The sequence below is a fragment of the Populus alba genome, chromosome 2 (assembly GCF_005239225.2).
Source record: "Populus alba chromosome 2, ASM523922v2, whole genome shotgun sequence".
In the NCBI taxonomy this organism is placed as follows: Eukaryota; Viridiplantae; Streptophyta; class Magnoliopsida; order Malpighiales; family Salicaceae; genus Populus; species Populus alba.
The window spans coordinates 1,449,279-1,470,102 of record NC_133285.1 but is presented as its reverse complement, the minus strand read 5'-3'; the positions used below and the strand labels follow the sequence as shown (position 1 = coordinate 1,470,102).

Sequence of the window (20,824 nt, the reverse complement as noted above, 5' to 3'; positions counted from 1 at the left end):
AACGTATTAAAATTATTAAAAAAATATAAAAAACTTCATATTTTTTTTAAATAAAAAATATTTTTAATAAATATCTGAAAGTAAGGATCTATCACGAGATAAATAACGTTGTTTAACATCTTGCCAGGTTTCCTGTAGAGTGTTTTACAATGTCTTTCTCAATCTCGAGAATTCCTTAAAAAATATTAGAATTTACCGAAGAGAATCTTAGTTATACTGCTTTCGAACCTAGAAAATTCGGCAGTATTCCACTGTAGGAAGTAAAGTATAGCATTTTTATATAATGAGATGGGGAGTAGGATCCGGTTTCTTTTCATGAAAAAGAAGGCATGTTGCCTTAATTAATGCACGTCTCTGGCATTATGCAATAAGTGGTCTCCAGAACAGGTGGCTGTATCCGAAACATTGACACAGGAGACCACGCATCCTTCCAAATCCCCACAATAAACTCAGTTTTTTACTCGGATTTGTAAAGAGAATGAATATCGAGGGTGCTAACGGTCATGTTTATGGTAAAATTGTGCAGCCAAAAAAGCGTCACAGGAGCAGAACTCTGAGAATACGGACACAAATACCAATACACCACTCATCAACAGCACAATGGTGTACGAAGGCGCCTTGAGCCAAAATGGAGCATCACCATCCCTGTACGGCAACGTTTTAGGATCACACGTTACTGCGGCCATTGTCAGCTTCACAGTTGCAATCTGGCAGTGGCGGCAGCTATTTCTAAATATATATTTTACACACCAGAGCAGGCCCCTTGAAATCTCTCTCTTCCAGTCTAGTTTACGCTCATTGGAGGCATGGACCTGCAAAAAATCGGCCATCCGAATTTTTACGCAAGTGGGGCTGTCGGTTCTTATGGAGTGGACCCTATTACTTTTTTGAGCTCTTTTTCATGCATGGCCCATGTGACCCTACGGGTTGGCCGAATTGACGTGGAACTGAGTCATGATTGAAAGCTCAAACGTCCATTGAAGATGACTCCTCCATAAAGGAAAAATCCAATTCATTGTCGTCCAGTACGGGGGTCGGAAACTACTCGAGAGGCAGAGGAGATGGTGTGGTTAGTGATGGTAGTGATGCAAAATGCATGAAACTCTTTCCTTTTAGCGTTTAGGTTATTGCTATTATTATTACTACTATTTTATCAAAGGAGGGGATGGGATTCATTTGTTGGTTTCGATAGTGTGTGAATTGTATTGCGTTACCACCGCATTTGGTGCCCAGATAACAAAACTCTCATCTAATTTCATGTTTGTCTGCATGTTTGATGTCATGTTGCCACTGGCATTCTTTAAACATTCATGAAATTGAGAGTGATCTTGCAATAATTGAAACTGTTCTGAAATTGGGTATTAAATAATCGTGTAAGAGGGTAGATTGGATAACATAAAGAAAGCAAGTAGTGTTTCGAGCGTGGAAGGTGATGCCAGTACTTGCCAGCAATAGATAAGAGCCATTGTGGGGATATTGTAACCCGTCAGACTGTCTCTGGCATATTCGAGAACCCCACACAAAATTGATTCTTCAGCTGTAATAGGATCGACTTTGTTTATACTACAAAGAACAATTAATTTTACGCCTTCAGCCACCAAAATCTCAACGCGCTATTTTACTGTTAGCACGAGGGTATTGATCGTGCTAGCTAGCTATATTCCAAGCTAAAAGAATCATATTCATATTTATAAAACTTCATCATATTTATTGGGTTGATTCAAAGATTTTAAGATCTAGAAATTAATCACAATTTAATTCAACAAGATATTAACGTAATAAAATTTAATTATTTCTATCGAGTTTTTAATGATCAGATTAAAATCAGTTCAGTCATAATAGTTAACATCAACACCATTGAAAAAAAAAAAAGCAACATTGATTAAAGTTGATTCAACAACTTAACCAACTAATTTTCAAGTTGATCTAATAACTTAATAACCCAGTTTCCTTTCGGAGGCCATTCCCAAATCAAATTTAACAGCTATAATCATGATTTTTCTACCTGAAAAAATAAAAATTTCTAAAATCCAAGCAATGGCTGATCACAAGGACTCAACCAATCCACAAACAGATGTTAACTAATCTCGAAGGGCATTTTTTTCATACCCGAGGGTGGGAAATCAATAGCCTGGTCAAATTAGGAGTGGGAGAAAATTCTGTCTAGTTTGGTGTCGATTGAGAAGGTTGGAATTGAAGATTTTGATCAAGAGGGTACTGTCACATCTCATACCTGCTCGTCAGTTCGATATTGAGGGCACGAGCATCACGATCGGCCATGTTCTGTAGTTTGACATGTTTCTTCCAGGCCTCGAACATCATATGTAGCTTAGCAATCATGCACATTAGAATACAACGATGAGTGCCCGAAGCCACCGGCTAACGCCAAGTTCACACCGGGTACTGTCATCCACTGATTGATTAATTGCATGTTCACGAGTCACGAGACTCACGGCCTAATATTCATGTTTTCGGACATATCTTTGCTTTAAATTGATAGCATCTCTTTCTTTCTTTTTTAGCCTTGGCTTTCTATAACCTACGATTTAGCTTGAATCTGAACTTGTTAGACAAGACATTCGACCATCACGCTTCCTTGTATAATTTCCTGTTTCAGTGGATTACCACGTATGTGCCCCAATTGTAAGAAACAAGGCGGGTAATTGTTGAGTCTAGGGCAGAATTGTAAAATCCAGATCGACCCGGAGGGTCAACCCCAGACCTGAACCAGGCCGGCCAGCACCATGGAAAAAACAAGAGTTGTTGAGTCACCATAGTCACGCATGTTAATTAATTTCCTCGGCTAAATCGTTGTGCACCATTATAGCGTCTCTCTCGTTGTTGAAGAAAGGAAAACAAGCATGGCGGCTTAGCCGTCGCATTAGGACAATGGGCAGACCAGGTTGCAAAGAGGACTGAAAGTCAAAGATAGCTCACATTCGTTTGACAAGAACCCACAAAAATTGACTTGAATAATTCCCTTCTTTAACCTTTTTATTTCTAATGAATCCTTTGTTGTTTGATTAAATTCTTGCCAAATCTGTAAGAAAACATGTAAGTAAAATAATGATATTGTTAAAATATGGCCGCCACAAGGATATGGAATAAATTATGAATAAAAGGGCATTGTGAGACCGTGAACTTGAAGAAAATTAAGTGTTTCTGTGTGCAAACAAAAGAGGTTTACAATTATCTTTGTGTTTGTTACTTGAAAAAGACATTTTTTTGTGTGCTTGCATGAACACTACCTGTTCGCTGCCTCAAGAAAGTTTTTTTTTTTTTTTTTACTTTTATGTGTCAAATTTTCAAACATGAAGATCATTCATAATCACGCTTTGAACATTGAAAAAAGACCGACGGCGTCTCATAAAAAAAATTAAAAAATTAAGCAATCAATTGGTGATATATAAATAATTAAACCATATAGTCAAGAGTAGCTACCAGAGGCAGAACCTTAATTACATATTTCTCAAATTACGAGGATGAAAATGTAAAATTGGTATCGTTATTAACTCTTAGTATGATTCATCCTTAGTCCAGGCTGAGTAAAAACAAAATCAATATAAAATTGATTAGATCAACATGAAAAATTAACTCATATTTTGAACTTCTTTTTAAAGATATTATTTTAAAAAAATAAAATTAAAACAAGATTTTTTTTATCTTACTTAAGTTTACTCATTAAATTTTTAACCCGACTCTTAGATTAATTCATATATCAAGCAAGTTCAATAGTTTTGGGGACCCTTTTGAAAATTTTTGAAGTGGATGCCAAAAAGTTCTTTCAAAGGGAAAATTACAGGGAAATAATTGGTATATTCATGTAGATGATATGATGCGAAAAACATAAAACGTGGGTTGATGTATTATATTCACTTATCCCTTGTGAGGTTTATGGATGGTTGACCTTTTTGTATATCCTTTTTAGCCTTGTTTGTTTTTCATGGTTGGAAAATATTTTTGTAAAATTTTAAAAATTTTTAAATATTTTTAGATCATTTTAATATGTTGATGTTAAAAATAAATTTTAAAAAATAAAAAAATATTTTTAAATAAAAAATACTTTAAAAATTAAAATGAAATGAAGTTAGAGGAAGTGGAGTTGATCTTCGTAAACTTGGCCCATTGCAAAACTTTGTTCCATTGAAATGAAGCCCACCCCTGTACGGGCTATGGTGTCCAAATAATTTTAGAAAATGTCGGGCGCCTTCAAGCTTCCTGCTCGAGTCCATTGATTCTCCGAAAAGGTTGAATCTACTTTCCAATATTCTTTTACACGGTATCTTCGAATTAAATCTAATGAGAGTTGAGTAAAACCATAAACGAATCACATGTGTCGATCATTTTCTTTTGTAAACGTAATAATATTCGAAGCCAAAATTTATGGAAGCTGCAGCTGCTTGTGTGTAAATACAATAATATAGGTTTGCATTGAATAGTAAGTCAAGCAAAAATCTTTTTAATTATCCAAGAAGCAGCCACACTCCTCCCTTTGATTTTTCTACTTATAAAGGGGCAAAATCTTAACTTGGAAGATAGTGTTGAACATCTCACTGTTCCCAGAGATAATGAAAAGATGGAATGACATGCTCAAATGACAAAATAACACATCCTTCAAGCACTTTATACACATGCATTCCCTTTTTATCTTGCATTTATATCCACTTGAGTACTCAGACACGTCCCTTTTGTCCTTGTCTCGAATTACTTCATGTGAGCTAAGTGAATGTTCCAAAGAAGCTTCATCTGATTTAAAGATGGCAGATAAAAGCATGTCCACTGATCCTTTTTTAGTCGACATGCCATTCAATCCAAAATGTATGAGATCATGTATGCACGTATGGTGCTCTAGTTAGTTGAATTGACCCCAAAAGTTGTATTTTCTTATTGGTTCTTTGGCCATCTTTAATTTACTTATCAGAAATTTCAGAATTTAGCCGAATCCAAATTAACAAGAGATGAAGTAAAGCAGCAAAGATTGCTAAAAACTGACATTACAAAATTTGAAAAGGCAAACACTCTGTTCTAGGTCTTCAAATCGCAGACATAGCTATTGTCAGCGTGACGCAATTCTTTTATAAAGATAGCAAAAGGAAATGGTTAAAGGAAGTTGGGAAGATTAGTTTGTGAGGATGACAATTATCTAGACGTACTTTACACGACAGAAAACATGGCTAAGGACATTCTGATATGTCGAAAGAAGTATATGCATATGGCTAAAAGGAAATAGATGGAGATTATCAGCTTCCTTTTCTTATTGTATATGTTGCTGACACCCCGGCCCCCTTCTCACTCGGCTTTTTTCAAGATTTCTGGCACGTTTGGACAAAAAATTATGTAATAAATTCGTTCTTAGGATCGCCAAGTAAGAAAACTATCAGCCTGGTTATGGTAATTAGTGGTCTACGCAACTTACATGTATACGTACAATCCATGCACATTGTTTAGAGTTCAAAACTCATTGCAAGATATACTGTTCTGCTCACACTTACTAATTAAGGCTTGTGAGTAGGCATGCATGCATGCATGCATGGCATTCATTTGATCATCTACTCACGCGCGCACTTATCTTTAAATATAATTAAGAACCGTATGCTGTCAGATGTGTCGTTTTTCTCAATAGCTAGCTTTCACCTCATGTATACGCAGCAAGGAGTGTACCAAGCACTACTAATTAATCTGACTGGACATGTTTTCTTGTCTAAAAGATACAGGGCCTAGTATGGAGATGCCTCGGGAAATTTCTTGTAATTTAGCACATGGTAACGACTATGGCAGCAAACCCCAGACACTTTCAGAGTAGACATTCCACTTTCGCTTGTCAGCACGTATATTAATACCCCATAAAATGCCTGTGAACAAGTCTTGCATGGTCAAAGCACTTACTTTGGCTGCTATAGATTTTCAACAAACATCATCCGCAAAACAAAATAATCCTCTTGATCTCGTGGCCTATATATGATCTAATCCTTATCCTTGTATTAACAAACAACTGCTCCACTTGTGTGAATACTGGCTAGCTTTTTTGACACCCTTGTGTCACAATCGTATATATTGGTCACTTATAAGTTAGTTGATTAGTCTTTCCTTTTGCTTTGTTTGACTAATTATCAGCACGATCTTTTGAAGTAGAAGTAGGTTTCCATGCTTAGCAGAGAAAAGAAATCATCTCGACGACTTGTAGACAGAATATGATCAGTAAACTTGAGCAATTATAGCAACGGGAAACGTATCTTGATCTTTTTGCTCGAACTAGTACAATGTAGAAAGATTAGCAAAAAATTACATGTTGCCATAAACACATTATTTTTCCTTGTAGCTTAGGCCTTAGTGTGCTCGTTGTGGATGCTCTCCGGGGTTCATTCGAAATTGAACTGGAAGGGAAGGACACGAAACCTTTACAAATCATAGCCAGCATGGTTACATAAAGAATGTCTGAATCAAACTTTTGTGTCATGTAAGAACCTCTGAATGAAAAGCATTCAACTTTTTTATATTCAACATGGACTGTCACCTTTTCTTTCATCAAATTAGCATGTGCTCTATGAATATTCCCGGGCGTGGATTGTCCAAAGCCTTTGTATCATTGGGTAACATCTTGGTTGCCACTGCACAAATTCCTTTTCGTACCATGTTGTGTGGATGGCAACTTTTATTTGGTTCCCTATTTCGAGGACCAGAGCTTGAGTCTGGCACCTTAAACCACTCGGCCATCCTCTCTTGATGGCTGCAGAACTGTTATGTTTCACATAAGTAAATTCAAGAAATGATCGGTAAGCATGGCCAAGAAAGATAAACCGGGGGTGCAGTGCCTGTAAGTAACGCGGAATTTGATCAAGATGATCGGTCAGCACGGCCGAGAAAGATGAACGGACGGGTCCCACGAACAAGTGACTTCCAAGGCACCATGGACACACTGACGTGGATGAGCATCAACATTTTCAAAACCGAGGCATCTTTTTTGCTAATTTCAAAAGCAAAGGCGGTTCCTGAATCCTTGCTTTTTGCTTTAAAGGTTCCACCACCAGGCCCCATGTTTCGGTGATCGGGCTCGGCCCAATAGACTCTCGAGTTTTCTTTTCTAATCCAGTTTTTAATCAAGGCATAATACACACTAAACTCAAATTCATTGATAAAATGGATCTTGCATGAGTCATCTGAAGCATGATTCTTTGTACTCTATAAGGATATTGGAAGTATTTTAATTTCAATTCAACTCTTTCGCAGTGACATAATTAAGATCTTTGTCATCTATACCTTAGATTGATGTGTTTATAAATAATTTCTTTTTGCATTTTTTCCTGACCCCAGATGTGAAATATTAATGTATGAAGTAAAGTCTATACCCAATTAAATGATATAATATATAATAAATTATTATTTTGTCAATAGGGTGTGCTAGTTTATGAATAATATTACATATTAAAGAAATATAATAAGAAAAAAGATTGTTAGACTAGTGGAACTTATAAGTGAATTTTAAAAACAATTGAGTGTTTTTTTAAAGTATTATAATCCAATCATTCATATGCATTTATAAAATTAATATATCATTTTTTTCTAATAAATGAAAATAAAGCTTAACCCCAGTTAAGGTGAGCTCGAGTTAAGCCGAGTCTGATTCGTCAGCAAAGCACGCGAATCTTCATTGTCTGTGCCAATGGTGGTGGGAGACCGTGTCTCATTGGCAAGCTTCGGTGTTCAGTATAATAGAAACTAATACCGCTGCTCCGCCGTCCACGAGCCAAATTCTTGATCCATGCAAATCATTCCATCTCTCTCTCTCTCTCTCTCTCTCTCTCTCTCTCTCTCTCTATATATATATATATATATATATATATATATATATAAAAACTATCCCCCATTAATGTGAAACAAACCCTATTGCGTGATACGCAGGAAATGGGTACATAAAATTCAATTAAGAATTCTTATTTATCGAAGAATCTAATTCTATTTTAAAGGATGGCAAGATCAAGGAAAATGCGTGAAAGATACATCGCTACAATATTCATCAGCTATTAAAACAAATTTAAAATGTGCAGATGCTCTTGAAGATACATGAACAATTCAACATCAAGAATTAGTTTCTGTTTCTAAAATCAATTGATTTTACAATGAATCTCAAGGAGTCATCTCGATTCATGAAGAATAAGATCTTGATTAACCTTGCGTGTGTACGTACGTATTCCCTGCATTGAATTGTAAAATTCCATGAGATTGCAATGTGTAAAACGTTGCTTTGGAATATCGTAAAACTGTCGAAAGAGAAAACTCTCAGAGAATTAATGGGACAGTAGGGGTCAAAAAAACAAACAAACTGAGTGATAAACTGAAAAAAGAATTAATTGAAAAACTAAACCAAGAAAAAACAGAGAAAAACTAATTTTAAAATTTTTTGGTTCAATTCTAGTTTAAAAAGGTTAAAACTGTTAACCTAATTGAGATCAAACACAAAAAGAAGGCTAGAATTCTGAATAAACTGTATATTATGAATGCATTGTCTTAACCTAATTACAAATAAAGTATATATAGGTTAAACTGAAAGTACTATTCTACCCTTAATAAATAAGACAACATAAATATTATTTAACATCTCCCCTCAAACTCACGATGCGGCAACTACAAGCATCGAGAGTTTGCCAACTAGAAAACAAAAACGAGATATGGAATGCGCCTTGGTAAAGAAATCTGCAATCTGCAATGAAGAAGGAACAAAGGGCAAAGTAATGGTTCCATGCTTGAGATGATGACGAGTAAGATGACAATCGATTTCAATGTGCTTAGTCCGCTCATGAAAAACCGAGTTGTGAGCAATCTGAATAGAACTCTGGTTGTCACAATACATAGGAGTAGGATGGGAAAAGGAAACTTCCCATATCAGCAAGTAACCAACGTAACCAAATAATCTCTTTGGTAGTAGATGCCATGGCACGATATTCTGCTTCGGTGGATGATTGAGAAACAATAGATTGTTTCTTACTCTTCCAAGAAATAAGAGAATCACCTAAAAAGATACAAAAACCCGGTAACAGACTTGCGATCTGTGGGATCACTACCATGATCAGCATCAGAGTATGCACGTAACTCCAAGGAAGAGGTGGATGAAAGTAAAAGACTTTGAAAAACTGTACCCCGAAGATATCGCAAAATACGAAGAACAGCTGCCCAATGAACAGTAGTAGGAGAAGCAACAAACTGACTAAACAACATGAAACAGCATATGCAATATCTGGACGAGTAATGGTGAGATATACCAAACTCCCAACAATAGTGCGGTATAAAGTAGGATCTATCAAAGGTAAAACCATCAGAAGAAGAGTACCTTGCGTTAACCTCAATAGGAGTATCCACAGTCTTGTTATCAGTAAGTCTAGCCCGCTCAAGAATATCTGCAACATATTTCGACTGAGAAAGAAGGTAACCTCTAGGTGAGTACGCTACCTCAATACCCAGGAAATATCGAAGATAACCCAAATCCTTCATCTCAAATCGTCTAGCCAACTCTGTCTTCAAAACTGAAATACCATCAATGTCATCACCAGTAATAATCATGTCATCAACATATAAAGACAGAATGATACGACCTGCATCAGTGCACTTAATAAAAAGAGCAGAATCATGACTGCTAGAAACAAAGCCAAGTGACGAGATCAACAATAGAGAATTTCTCAAACCAAGCACGGGGTGCTTGTTTGAGACCATATAATGCTTTCTTAAGCTTACAAACATATCCAGAGTCATGTGAAATACCAGGAGGGGGTGCCATATAAACTTCTTCTTGAAGATCTCCATTCAAGAAGGCATTTTTAACATCAAGTTGAGAAATATGCCATTGACGAATCGAAGCTACGGCAATAAGAGTACGAATAGTAGTCATTTTTGCAACCGGAGCAAATGTCTCCTCATAGTCCATACCATACTGTTGAGAGTATCCTTTGGCAACCAACCTAGCTTTTATATCGCTCAATAGACCCATCAGAATTAGTCTTGATCTTATACACCCAACGACAACCAACAACACTCTTACCAGGAGGTAGAAGAACCAGATCCCAAGTATCTGTCTTATGCAATGCAGAAAGTTTCCTCATCCATAGCTTGCTGCCAAAGCGGATCAAGAATTGCCTCTTTATAGGAAGAGGGCTCAACAAAGACAATGAATAGAGGCTAAAAAGGAAGTAAATGATGAAGAATAACAAGAATAAGCAAAATCTGGTAGTTTGTGTGACTTACGAATACGGATGGACTGACGTGGAGGTGGATCCACAATCTCAGATGAAGCTTGAGGGGCTGTAGATGAGAATGGAGCTTCAGGTGTGCCAGAGAGTAAAAGTACCAGTACCTGCAGAGTTTATGAGTACAAATTGATCGAACATGGGGAGAGCTATCATTACTAGAATCCTCAGAAAATGGATCTATACTAATAAGATCAGATTTAGTCAGGTTATGAGTAGTGGATGGAATAGAAAAGAAAGGTATATGCTCAAGGAAGACAACATGACGAGACACATAAAGTTTCTGAGTGATTGGATCAAAACAACGATAACCCTTTTTACCTTCACCATAGCCCAAGAAGACACAAATAGCGGATCGAGAGGATAGCTTACTTCGTTCTACATGAGGACGAAGAACGAAACAAGTACAACCAAAGACTCTAAATGAGGAATAATCAGGGACACACCCATATAACTTTTCAAAAGGAGATAGACCCGAACTATGAGAAGATGGAATTGTATTAATCAAGCTTACAGCAGTAAGAACAGCTTCTCCCCAAAACTCACTAGGAACAAAAGCAGACAACAAGAGAGAACAAGCAGTTTCGACAATGTGCCTATGTTTTCTTTCAGCAACACCATTTTGCTCAGGAGTATCTGTACATGAAGTTTGGTGGATGGTTCCATCTAGGGCAAGCAATTGGCAAAATTTATTAGAAGTGTATTCCCCACCTAAATCACACCTAAAACATTTGATCACAGTAGAATATTGAGTTTTGATAAGAGCTCGAAAAGCTGCATATATCTCAAAGAATTCAGAACGATGTTTCATTAAATAAACCCAACAATAACGAGTATGATCATCAATAAAAGAGACATAATATTGAGACCCTCCTTTTGTGGCAACAGGAGAAGGTCCCCATACATCAGAATGAATCAAATCAAACGGTGAAGAAGAAACAGAAATACTTCGATTAAAAGGTAAGGCGGAAAATTTTGCCAATTTACATCCACTACAATCAGAAATGTCACAAGTTTTCAAATTTCCTAAAGCTCCTGTGGATGCCAAAAATCTCAAACGAGAAGACGAAACATGACCTAGACGGGAATGCCATAAATAAAAACTAGAAGATGAAATACTCAAACGAAAGGAAGACAAATCAACTGTAGTAGTAGCAGCGGCAGCAGCAGCAACTGGCACTTTTAACTCATCCAAAATATATAGTCCATTCTCCCTACGGCCTGTCCTAATCAGCTTCTGAGACTGCAGATCCTGTATACAACAAAAGGAACCAGAAAACATGACTAAATAATCACCAGAATCACATATTTGACCAACAGACGCAAGATTCAATTTGAGTTGTGGAATAAGATAAACATTAGGGAGAGATATGTGATGTGTGACAACAGAACCAACACCTGCTAAGGGCACTTGAGTGCCATCAGCAGTCATAACAGGAATGGAGGATAAAGGGGATACAGAGGTAAAAGATGAGGAATCTGGAGACATATGATGAGAAGCACCAGAATCCAAGACCCATTCAGAATGTGACATACCTGAGGAACTATGAGGCAACTGACCTATGGAAGAAGAAGCGGACATTGCTTGTGGCTGCAAGGAGAGAAACTTCTGAAATTGCTCAGCCAAAATATTAGGATCGGTAATAGAACTCGAGGAAGCTACTGCTGCAGTATTGTGGTGTTGTGGTTTATAACCCTGAGGTGGTCTATGAGCATTAGATTGTGACTGATTTCCAGGCTTCCAAGCTTGATTCTGATGTCTCAACTTAGGACACTGAGCCTTCCAATGACCTTTCTGCTTACAGAAGCTGCACTCATCGAAGCCAACCCTTGTGTGAGACTTATTCTGATGATTAGAGAATGACCTAGAAGGTACTGCTAGTACTGAAGGATTTGAAGCAGAAAGAATTCCTTTTTCAGAATAAGACTGAAAACGTATTTTCTTCAGCCAATAACTCACTGACAACAGAGTCAACAGAAGGCAGTGGAGAACGATGCAGAATTGAACCTCTAAGTCCTTCGAAATCACTGCGAAGTGCTGTTAAAAACTGTACCAATCTTTGCTGCTCTCTACGCTCAATATAGGCACCACATGCCTTTAATTCTGTCGATTCAGTAAGAGCCAATTGATCCCAAAGATCTGTCATAGCAGAATAAAACTCTTGAATACTCATATTCTTCTGATGAAGAGCTCGTATGTCATTCTCTAATTGATACTGTTTTGCAAAATTTGATTGTGTGAATAATCTTTGCAGATGATCCCAAACCTCTTTTGCTGTCTCATATTTCGCCAACTGCGTACCTATTGAATGCTCAACAGAATTGTTGATCCAAGTAATGATCTTTGCATTATTTGCTTCCCATGTATCTATCAAACCAGCATCCCCCTCCTCAATATTCTTAGGTATCACATAAGTTCCACTAACATACCCCCACATCTTCTTACCCTTAAGGAAATTTCTCATTACATAACTCCAATATGAATAGTTCTTCCCATCCAACCTCACACTCACAGACTGAAGCGAATCATCTCTTTCAGTAGCCATAATCAACAATCACAAAATAACCAGAATGCAAAAGCAGCGGAAGACAAAATACTCAATTGCAGAAACTAAACAAATATCTTCTCGAAATTATACGATTACTCCCAAAACACAAAACAAATTTGCAAAAACTGAACGCAGATACCAAATTGCAGAAGCTGAAGGGAAGACGAAATACCAAAATAATTGTAGAAACTGTCGAAATACCAAAATAATTGCAGAGACTGTCGAAATACCTAATTTTGCAGAAACGGAAGACAAAATATCACTCCAAAAAAAGTTGGATCCGCGAAGCTGTATTTGGGATTAAGCTTCGTTCCATAAAACCAGCTCTGATACCATGTTAAACTAATTGAGATCAAACACAAAAAGGAGGCTAGAATTCTGAATAAACTGTATATTATGAATGCATTGTCTTAACCTAATTACAAATAAAGTATATATAGGTTAAACTGAAAGTACTATTCTACCCTTAATAAATAAGACAACATAAATATTATTTAACAAAAACCAACTTAAATACATTAAACCAAACCAAACTAATTAAATTTAAATCTGGCTCAAAAAAATCTTGTGCTCGTAACAAAAAAAGCTAACAAAACATTAAAAAAAAAAAACCCTTAGATTCCTGTAAAATAAAACTTCATACAAGTCAGGCGAGTTATAAAAAGATCTCAAAAAATCAATTAAATAAATATAGGTATAACTATTTTTTAAAGAAAAAATCGAACTGAATTGATTGGTTTAAATAGATTAATGAATTTGATTTGGTTCATAGTTCTAAAAAATTAAAAATTTTGCGATCCAAAAATACTCCCTGGGATACATGGTTCATCATTATGGGAAAATCCTTTTGCTTTAGGTTATCGGTTCCCGATCAAGGTAGATGGGCAGATAGGAGGTTTATGAAAGAAAGTAAGAAATAATAAATGGAAAAATAATTTTTAGCCCACAGAATTTTTACAACATTTCATAAAGTGAATAATGAAAAGTAGGAGTCCATGCATATCAATTTGATCTCAATCAAATATTACAAATTGTGGGATATATTTTTCCAAATCCTTTTCACCTTGTTTGGTATTGTAATTTAATTATATTATAATTAATATTTAATTTAAATTTAATTAATAAATAAATTGAATTCATATATTGGGAAGAGATATAATTCAATTTGTTTTGTTTTTTATATTACTTTCATCACTTTTTTTTTATTTCCTTAAAGGTCTCTAAAAAAGAGGATAGATGGGTATCTAGTTTTAATATTATTATTTTTTTATTTGGAATTATAAATCAAGGGGTTGATTTCTAATTTATTTTTATACATTTTTTAGATATTGAATTATATTATAAATTTTAATTATTGACAATTAAAATGATTTCATTTGAATAAACCTATAAATTAATTTCAATTCAAAGAGTTTCAGACATGTATTCTGTTAAAATTTGTGCGTATATAAGATGAAATTTATAAGCTACTACGTATTTCATTTCATTTTCTTTCTTTCTCTTTTAATTTTTTAATAATAAAGAGTGTATTTCAATTAAAGAAAATTATCTATTGAAATTTCTCCAAGGGAACTTACCTTTCGTCTTTACAGAAGATTATATTTTATTCAACTTCCACCATTATAAATAGAGGCATGGACTGAGTGTCATAAGTTTCTTATCTCCCACCATTCCCATTTCTGATCTCTCTCATACGCAAAACAGTACTTTGCAACCTTATAGTTTTATAGGCAGAAAATCCCTATCATTTCTCTGTTCATCTTTTCCCAGAGTCGTCTATCAACCAAAGTCCTCTTTTCACTCCTCCTCCTCCTCCCCCTCCTCCTCCTCCTATCAACAGAAAGCTTAGCATTTTAGTCACCAGAGGGAGGTTTTTTTTCACACTTATCCTTTGTTACACCTAAACTTCTCTAAATGGATCGCATCCTCACCAGTTCTGCTGTTCACATCACTCTCATTTTGCTCACAATCTGCAAAGGTATATTTGAAAACTACTGATCATGCTAATTCTGATTTTCTTCTTCTTTCCTTGGATTTTTGTAGCTTGAGAATGTGTTTTAAATAATATGGACATGCACATTTGTTACAGGGCTATCAGGGGCTACATTTACATTCATAAACAGATGTAGCTACACAGTGTGGCCAGGCATTCTATCCAATGCAGGCAGCACTCCGTTGGAAAGCACAGGATTTGAACTTCCACAAGGTGGATCACGATCCTTCCAGGCACCTCCAAATTGGTCAGGTCGGTTCTGGGGCAGAACGGGTTGCACATTTGACCCAAATACAGGCCAGGGTACCTGCCTAACAGGTGATTGCAGCTCAAACCAAATTGAATGCAATGGTAAAAATGCAAACCCACCAGCCACTCTAGCAGAATTCACAGTCGGATCAGGTGTACTGGATTTTTACGATGTTAGTTTAGTTGATGGATACAATCTACCCATGATCGTCGAACCGAATGGCGGGTCAGGTAGTTGCTTGTCGACCGGGTGTGTAACAGATATGAACCAGCAATGCCCAACTGAGTTACGGGCCGATTCAGGGCAGGCCTGTAAGAGTGCATGTGAAGCCTTTGGGAGTCCAGAGTACTGTTGCAGCGGCGCGTATGGATCACCGGACACATGTAAGCCGTCGGTTTATTCAGAGATGTTTAAGGCCGCGTGTCCGAGATCATATAGCTACGCTTATGATGATGCAACTAGCACATTTACATGTACAGGAGCAGATTATGTTATCACATTCTGCCCTTCATTAACAAGGTAAGGATTGTATGCTCCTGTTTTATTTTTCACTTTATTCTGTATCTATTTTATATTAGCTTGTGGCATACGGATAGGAAATTGCCGTGGCAGGCAGGCATTAGATTAATTGGCACATGATCTGTAAATTGAAAAGGAAAAAGTCTCTATTTTTTGAGGATCTGTGAGAGGAAAACACTATTTATATATTATGTTTTCAAGCTTTAATCTTGGAGTTAAATTCTGATTATTTCTTTATTTTCATTCCACAGTCAAAAATCTGCAAGAGGCAATTCTCCACCAGCAAGCACAACAAATGGGTCTGAGACAGTATCGGGCGATGGGCCAGTAGGAATGGACACTTCATGGCTGCCAAACTTTCTCAGTGGCGACTCGCCAAATGCCCTATCGTGTTCTGTTTGGCAATTTACCTTGATTCTTTCTACAATTTCCTGTCTTTTCCTCTCTTTGGTTCATTAATAGCCTCAATTTTGGACAAAAGACATAGAACTTAAGTGGTCGCTCGAAACTTGTTTTGCATTGGAAGAAAGGGCTGATAACATCCAGATTGTAAAGTCAATTTTCCAGACTGCATGTATAGAAAGTATAAATATTTCCTTTTTCTCTGCAAGGAAGAATAACACACACATATATGTTGTATTTTTTTCACCTTTTATTTTAGAGTAAGAACCATTTGTGATCTAAAGCAATGAATTAGAAAGGAAGACACTTTCGAGATCGGCAAAATCATTATTCTAATTGATTTTGATGGCATTGGAAAGAAAGTTGTTTGCTTTACTGTGAATCTTGAGAACATGTTTGGTGAGAACCACCTAAAGGAAGCCCACTTTGCTGGAATTGCAAGCTTGGTAGATTTTTCATGATTTTGGCTACGATATGAGAAGTGTAATGATGCTGTCTACAAAAGGGCTATGCACCTATCATTTCCTTAAATCCATGAGACTAACCTTTGTTTCTTTGTCGACACTGACCACAAATCAAGTGATCAACAACAAAATTAGACGACCTTTCGAAATTTATGCATGTTAAGTTGTTAGCCGTGCATAATCTAGTTTCCAAAAGCCCCCTCAGCTTTCTCCGAAGTGGGTAGAAGGAACATCAACACCTGTCCTAAGATTAAGATTTGGGCCATAAGATGTAGATGGCAGACACTTACATCTTGCTTTGAAGGGAATGGCTAGTGCACTGTCAAATCAATTACCATATGCATGCATTACAGCCACAACCCAAACTGCTTGAAATGATTCCATTCTTGTAATTTGTTCGTGAAACTAGATGAGATAGATGATGTGAGCTGTGATAGCTAGCAACATAAACAGTTTTTCTTGAATGACAAACTTCATGCAAATATAGTGATCTTCCCTGTGAAATTGGATTTTTGTGGTTCAGAGGCTCGGGAAAGCTTAAGAACTCAAATTCGTGCACTTGATAGGTTACTCTTACTTTAGCTTGAAGACCTCTATGCTATTCGATAGGCTTTGAATGGTGGGGATAGAGAAACCTGCATGAGTGCAACTTTGACCTCCCCAAGCACTAGGAAAAGAAGAAACCTGTTCAGCCTATTGAAGGTTTTTTCGCCAAATAGGATATGCTCTTTTTCAATGGAACGTACATTTTAATCCATCAGAAAGGACAAGGGTCCCAAATCCAAGTCCAATGGCTAGAAAATTTTAGGATTTGGCCCCTCCATGATCAGGAATAATATGTTGCAAAGATGGTGCAGTTGGCCATATGGTCCAATTTGTCCACTGCCAGGTTTGTGGAGGCATTAGCGGCTTTAGTACTAACCAATCTGCTTTAGAATTTCTTAGTTCTCAAGAACACATTACGGATCAAGATTTTCTGTCAGTGGGAAATCATCGAAGGCATCATCTGGAATTCGGAGCCTCTTGTAATCGTCGGCAAAGAAAGAAATGTGGAATTAAAGTTTGTATCTACTTTCTCAAGGGCCATGGTAGGGAACCTCACCAGAAAATTCGGAATTATTATTCTGACAAACCATAACGAAGACTTGAGGCCTTTTGCAAAGTGATGAGGTGCGAGAATATTATCTAGACTTCATAATTAACGATGAAGACAAATATAATTGAAGACTTGAGAGTTGTATAAAATGTAATTTCAGGAGAATTAAATCTTCTTCTTTGATCACTCTCTTGAATCATCATCCCTTTTGGAAGTGGGTTCATGATCAATACCAGCCTTTTTTCCCACAATTTTGCAATGACTTGAAATATTACCACAAGAATCTTTACCCTCATGTTAAAAATTCTTTATATGAAAATCTTAACCATAGTTTAGGCGAGTTTGTGATCTACCTCAAAGGTTAGGAGAAAGGGAAAAATTGAGGTTTGGTGTCTGATTAGCAAAAGATTAGATAATACCCTTCTGACCTACATTCAAGCATCTTCAGTGCTTCGAGCTAGACGCACGAGATTACTTGTTTTTGGAGAGACACCCATGTCTAATATCTCTCAAAGATTTGAAGCTTAAAAGCTATCAAAATTAGAACTGAATCTAAAAGGATCCAACATCCTTGTTCAAGTCTAAACCTTTTCCCTATCTCTTGTGAGTCAATTTTACTTACGGCCAGTTCGGATTCAGATTTCCTGGTAAATTAAATTTGCAGGTAAAAGCTGAAGGTAACAAATTCTTGCGATGTTCATTTATGGGCCTTAATCGACCAAAAACTTCAGACCCGGTACCCGTGCACGGACTATGAAACAGGAGGGGACCAAAATTCCATTTTTGCAGCTCATCAATAACTATGTGCTGAAAAGGTAAAATCTGTGTGTATACGTTAGCTCTACGACCTACTATAAAGTTGGACTGTGAAAAATACATGAAGCAGTTCAGCTTCTCTAATAAACAGCATTACAGGAAAAAGGAATGCCTGAAAAAGGATGGAAATGGCACATTCTTTGGGCAATCTACAACTCATCCTTGACAGCAGAAGGTTCTGTATCCTCATCATCTCTTGTGGGTTCAGCTTCAGTGTTGGAAGTGGCTTCTTTTGTTTAAGTTTCAACTTCTTCTACATCATCTTCATCTTCAATGATTGCATCCGGACTGATGCTTAGGCTAGATTTCACAGAGCTGTAGATACGAGAGGAAAAATCTTTGGGATCGTTGAGCATGAAGCCACTCTCCATGAGTGCTGCTTGGTACATCACTTGGGCAGTTCGCTTCACACCATCGTCCCGGGGAAAGAAATTACCCGTTAGTTATTAATGAAAGAAACAGAAATATTGCTCATAGACTGAAATTTTTTAATTGAGATGTGCAATAAAGACTTTCATAAATCATTCAGGACATGCTCCCATTAGCAAACTAGAGATGAAGGTGAGTGTGAAGATGATGACGGACCTAGTCGATTCCTTGAATACAGGGGAAAATACTGAAAATGTTACTGTTTAATTGAAAATGCACGGTCCAGTTTTCCCAAATCAATCCATAAGGATTCAAACCAACCTCTTAAACATGAAGCTAAATATTCTAGTGAATTTGGTAATCAGTTCCTTGTTGCAATCAATAATCAGACAAGTTCCACGATTTATTTTCATGTCATTAACTACCACTACCATTACAGCTTTGAAATTCTGGAAGATTTGCTTAGCCTCTAGACACCAGAAACAAACGCGGCAAATAGCACAAAATGGTTAACTAAAACATTATCCATCGAGCATATTAAAGACACTCACTTTCAAATTCTTCTCCTCCAAGTACTCTCCAGCTTCGTCTCTGATATGCAATCTTATCTCAGTTCCACGTCCCAGAGGTTCATTCCAGGTATCCTCAGATATCGCTAACGCTCCATCAGCCTTCGATTCCCACACACACCTGAAATCCTCAAACAACATGTATCCAATCTTTCCGGCCGCAACATTCAAGAACACTCACTGCTTGTCTTCATTATGCTTGCTAAGGACTTCAACATAGTCAGCAGCAAGATATACAGAGTAGAACCCAACCCCAAACTGTCCAATCAAATTAAGGTCATCACTTGACTGCATTTTCTCCCCAAATGCTGCATCAACAACACAACAATTAACATATTTAACCCCCAAACACCCAAAATTTACATTTCCACCTTCTGTTCAACATATATACCTGAAGTTCCTGACTTGGCTATGGTACCCAAATTCTTGATCAAATCCTCCTTCATCATACCTATACCTCTGTCGCGAATCGAAAGAAATTTTTTTTCTTTATCCAACTTAATCTGCATTTTGCCACACAAAAACACATAATTAAAACTTCAAATTAATCACAATTTCAACAATTCCAAATCATTCTACAAAAATTAATTAATCACTAACCTGAATTTCAAGCTTGGCATTGTCTCCTTCACCCAAAACCTCTTCATCCGTTAGCGACAGAAACCTTAATTTATCAAGCGCCTGAAATTCACACAATTTTTTAACTTTAAATCCAATTCTTCGCAAAAAAAATATAATTAAGTAAAAAAATTAATGAATGCTCACATCAGATGCATTGGAAATCAACTCTCTGAGGAAAATATCTTTGTTGCTGTAAAGAGAGTTGATAATAATATCCATAAGCCGAGACACCGATTCCCTGACTGAACCAGTTCGGTGGCAAATACATTATTTCAGAAAGAACGGAAGGCAAAAAAACAGAGAAGGATAGGGCGCGAACCTCTTAGCGACGTCAGAATCAGTTGATAATCCATTTGGAACGGCGCCAAGTTTCTCCTCGGGGAGGGTCACCGAGGAAATCAGAATCATCCTCGCTTTAGCGAGTAATTTCTTACCTGTGGAACCGCAGATCATAACATGAAATCAGTGACTGGGATTGAATCAATCTGGAGAGATTTGAAAATGGTGAAAAATTAGGGAGTGTTTGACTGTTTGTTTTTAAGGTTTGATCAGCTTTTTAAATTGTTTTTTTTATATATTAAATTGAAATATTTTTATTTTTTAATATATTAATATTAAAAATTTTAAAAAATAAAAATATTTTTTCAATTAAACCCTTTTCTATTTTAATTGAATTAACGCATTATCATATACACACTCGGACACCGTCATCAGGAGAGAGAGAGAGAGAGAGGAGGCATAATAGAAGTAAAACGGACGGTATAGTCCACTTCCTCATTTTGATTTATTTTTTTGCCTGATATTTTCGGTAGCTAACGACTGTTAAGAGATCTGTGAGTTGATTTATTTCAGTGTGGGTTATGTCATGCAGGACGGGACTTCCACAAGCTAAATTTGTGGGTTGTGATGCCAGCATGAAGGTTAGAAATATCTGTATATAC

The 20,824-nt window shown here is 36.7% G+C and overlaps 2 protein-coding genes across 2 annotated transcripts; one reads left to right on the top strand and one right to left on the bottom strand.

Annotated features, from left to right (window-relative positions):
* Window positions 1–14,434: 14,434 nt before the first annotated feature.
* Window positions 14,435–16,194, top strand: LOC118052688 (thaumatin-like protein 1). Its single transcript, XM_035063696.2, has 3 exons — window positions 14,435–14,762; window positions 14,874–15,546; window positions 15,798–16,194. Exons 1-3 carry the CDS (start codon window positions 14,699–14,701, stop codon window positions 16,003–16,005), a joined length of 945 nt encoding a protein of 314 aa, XP_034919587.1. The 5' UTR covers window positions 14,435–14,698; the 3' UTR covers window positions 16,006–16,194.
* A 1,986-nt stretch (window positions 16,195–18,180) lies between these two features.
* Window positions 18,181–20,615, bottom strand: LOC118052687 (endoplasmin homolog). Its single transcript, XM_073407419.1, has 7 exons — window positions 20,203–20,615; window positions 20,028–20,121; window positions 19,863–19,943; window positions 19,654–19,765; window positions 19,444–19,570; window positions 19,245–19,383; window positions 18,181–18,728 (listed from the first exon to the last, which is right to left on the bottom strand). Exons 1-7 carry the CDS (start codon window positions 20,334–20,336, stop codon window positions 18,561–18,563), a joined length of 855 nt encoding a protein of 284 aa, XP_073263520.1. The 5' UTR covers window positions 20,337–20,615; the 3' UTR covers window positions 18,181–18,560.
* Window positions 20,616–20,824: the final 209 nt, after the last annotated feature.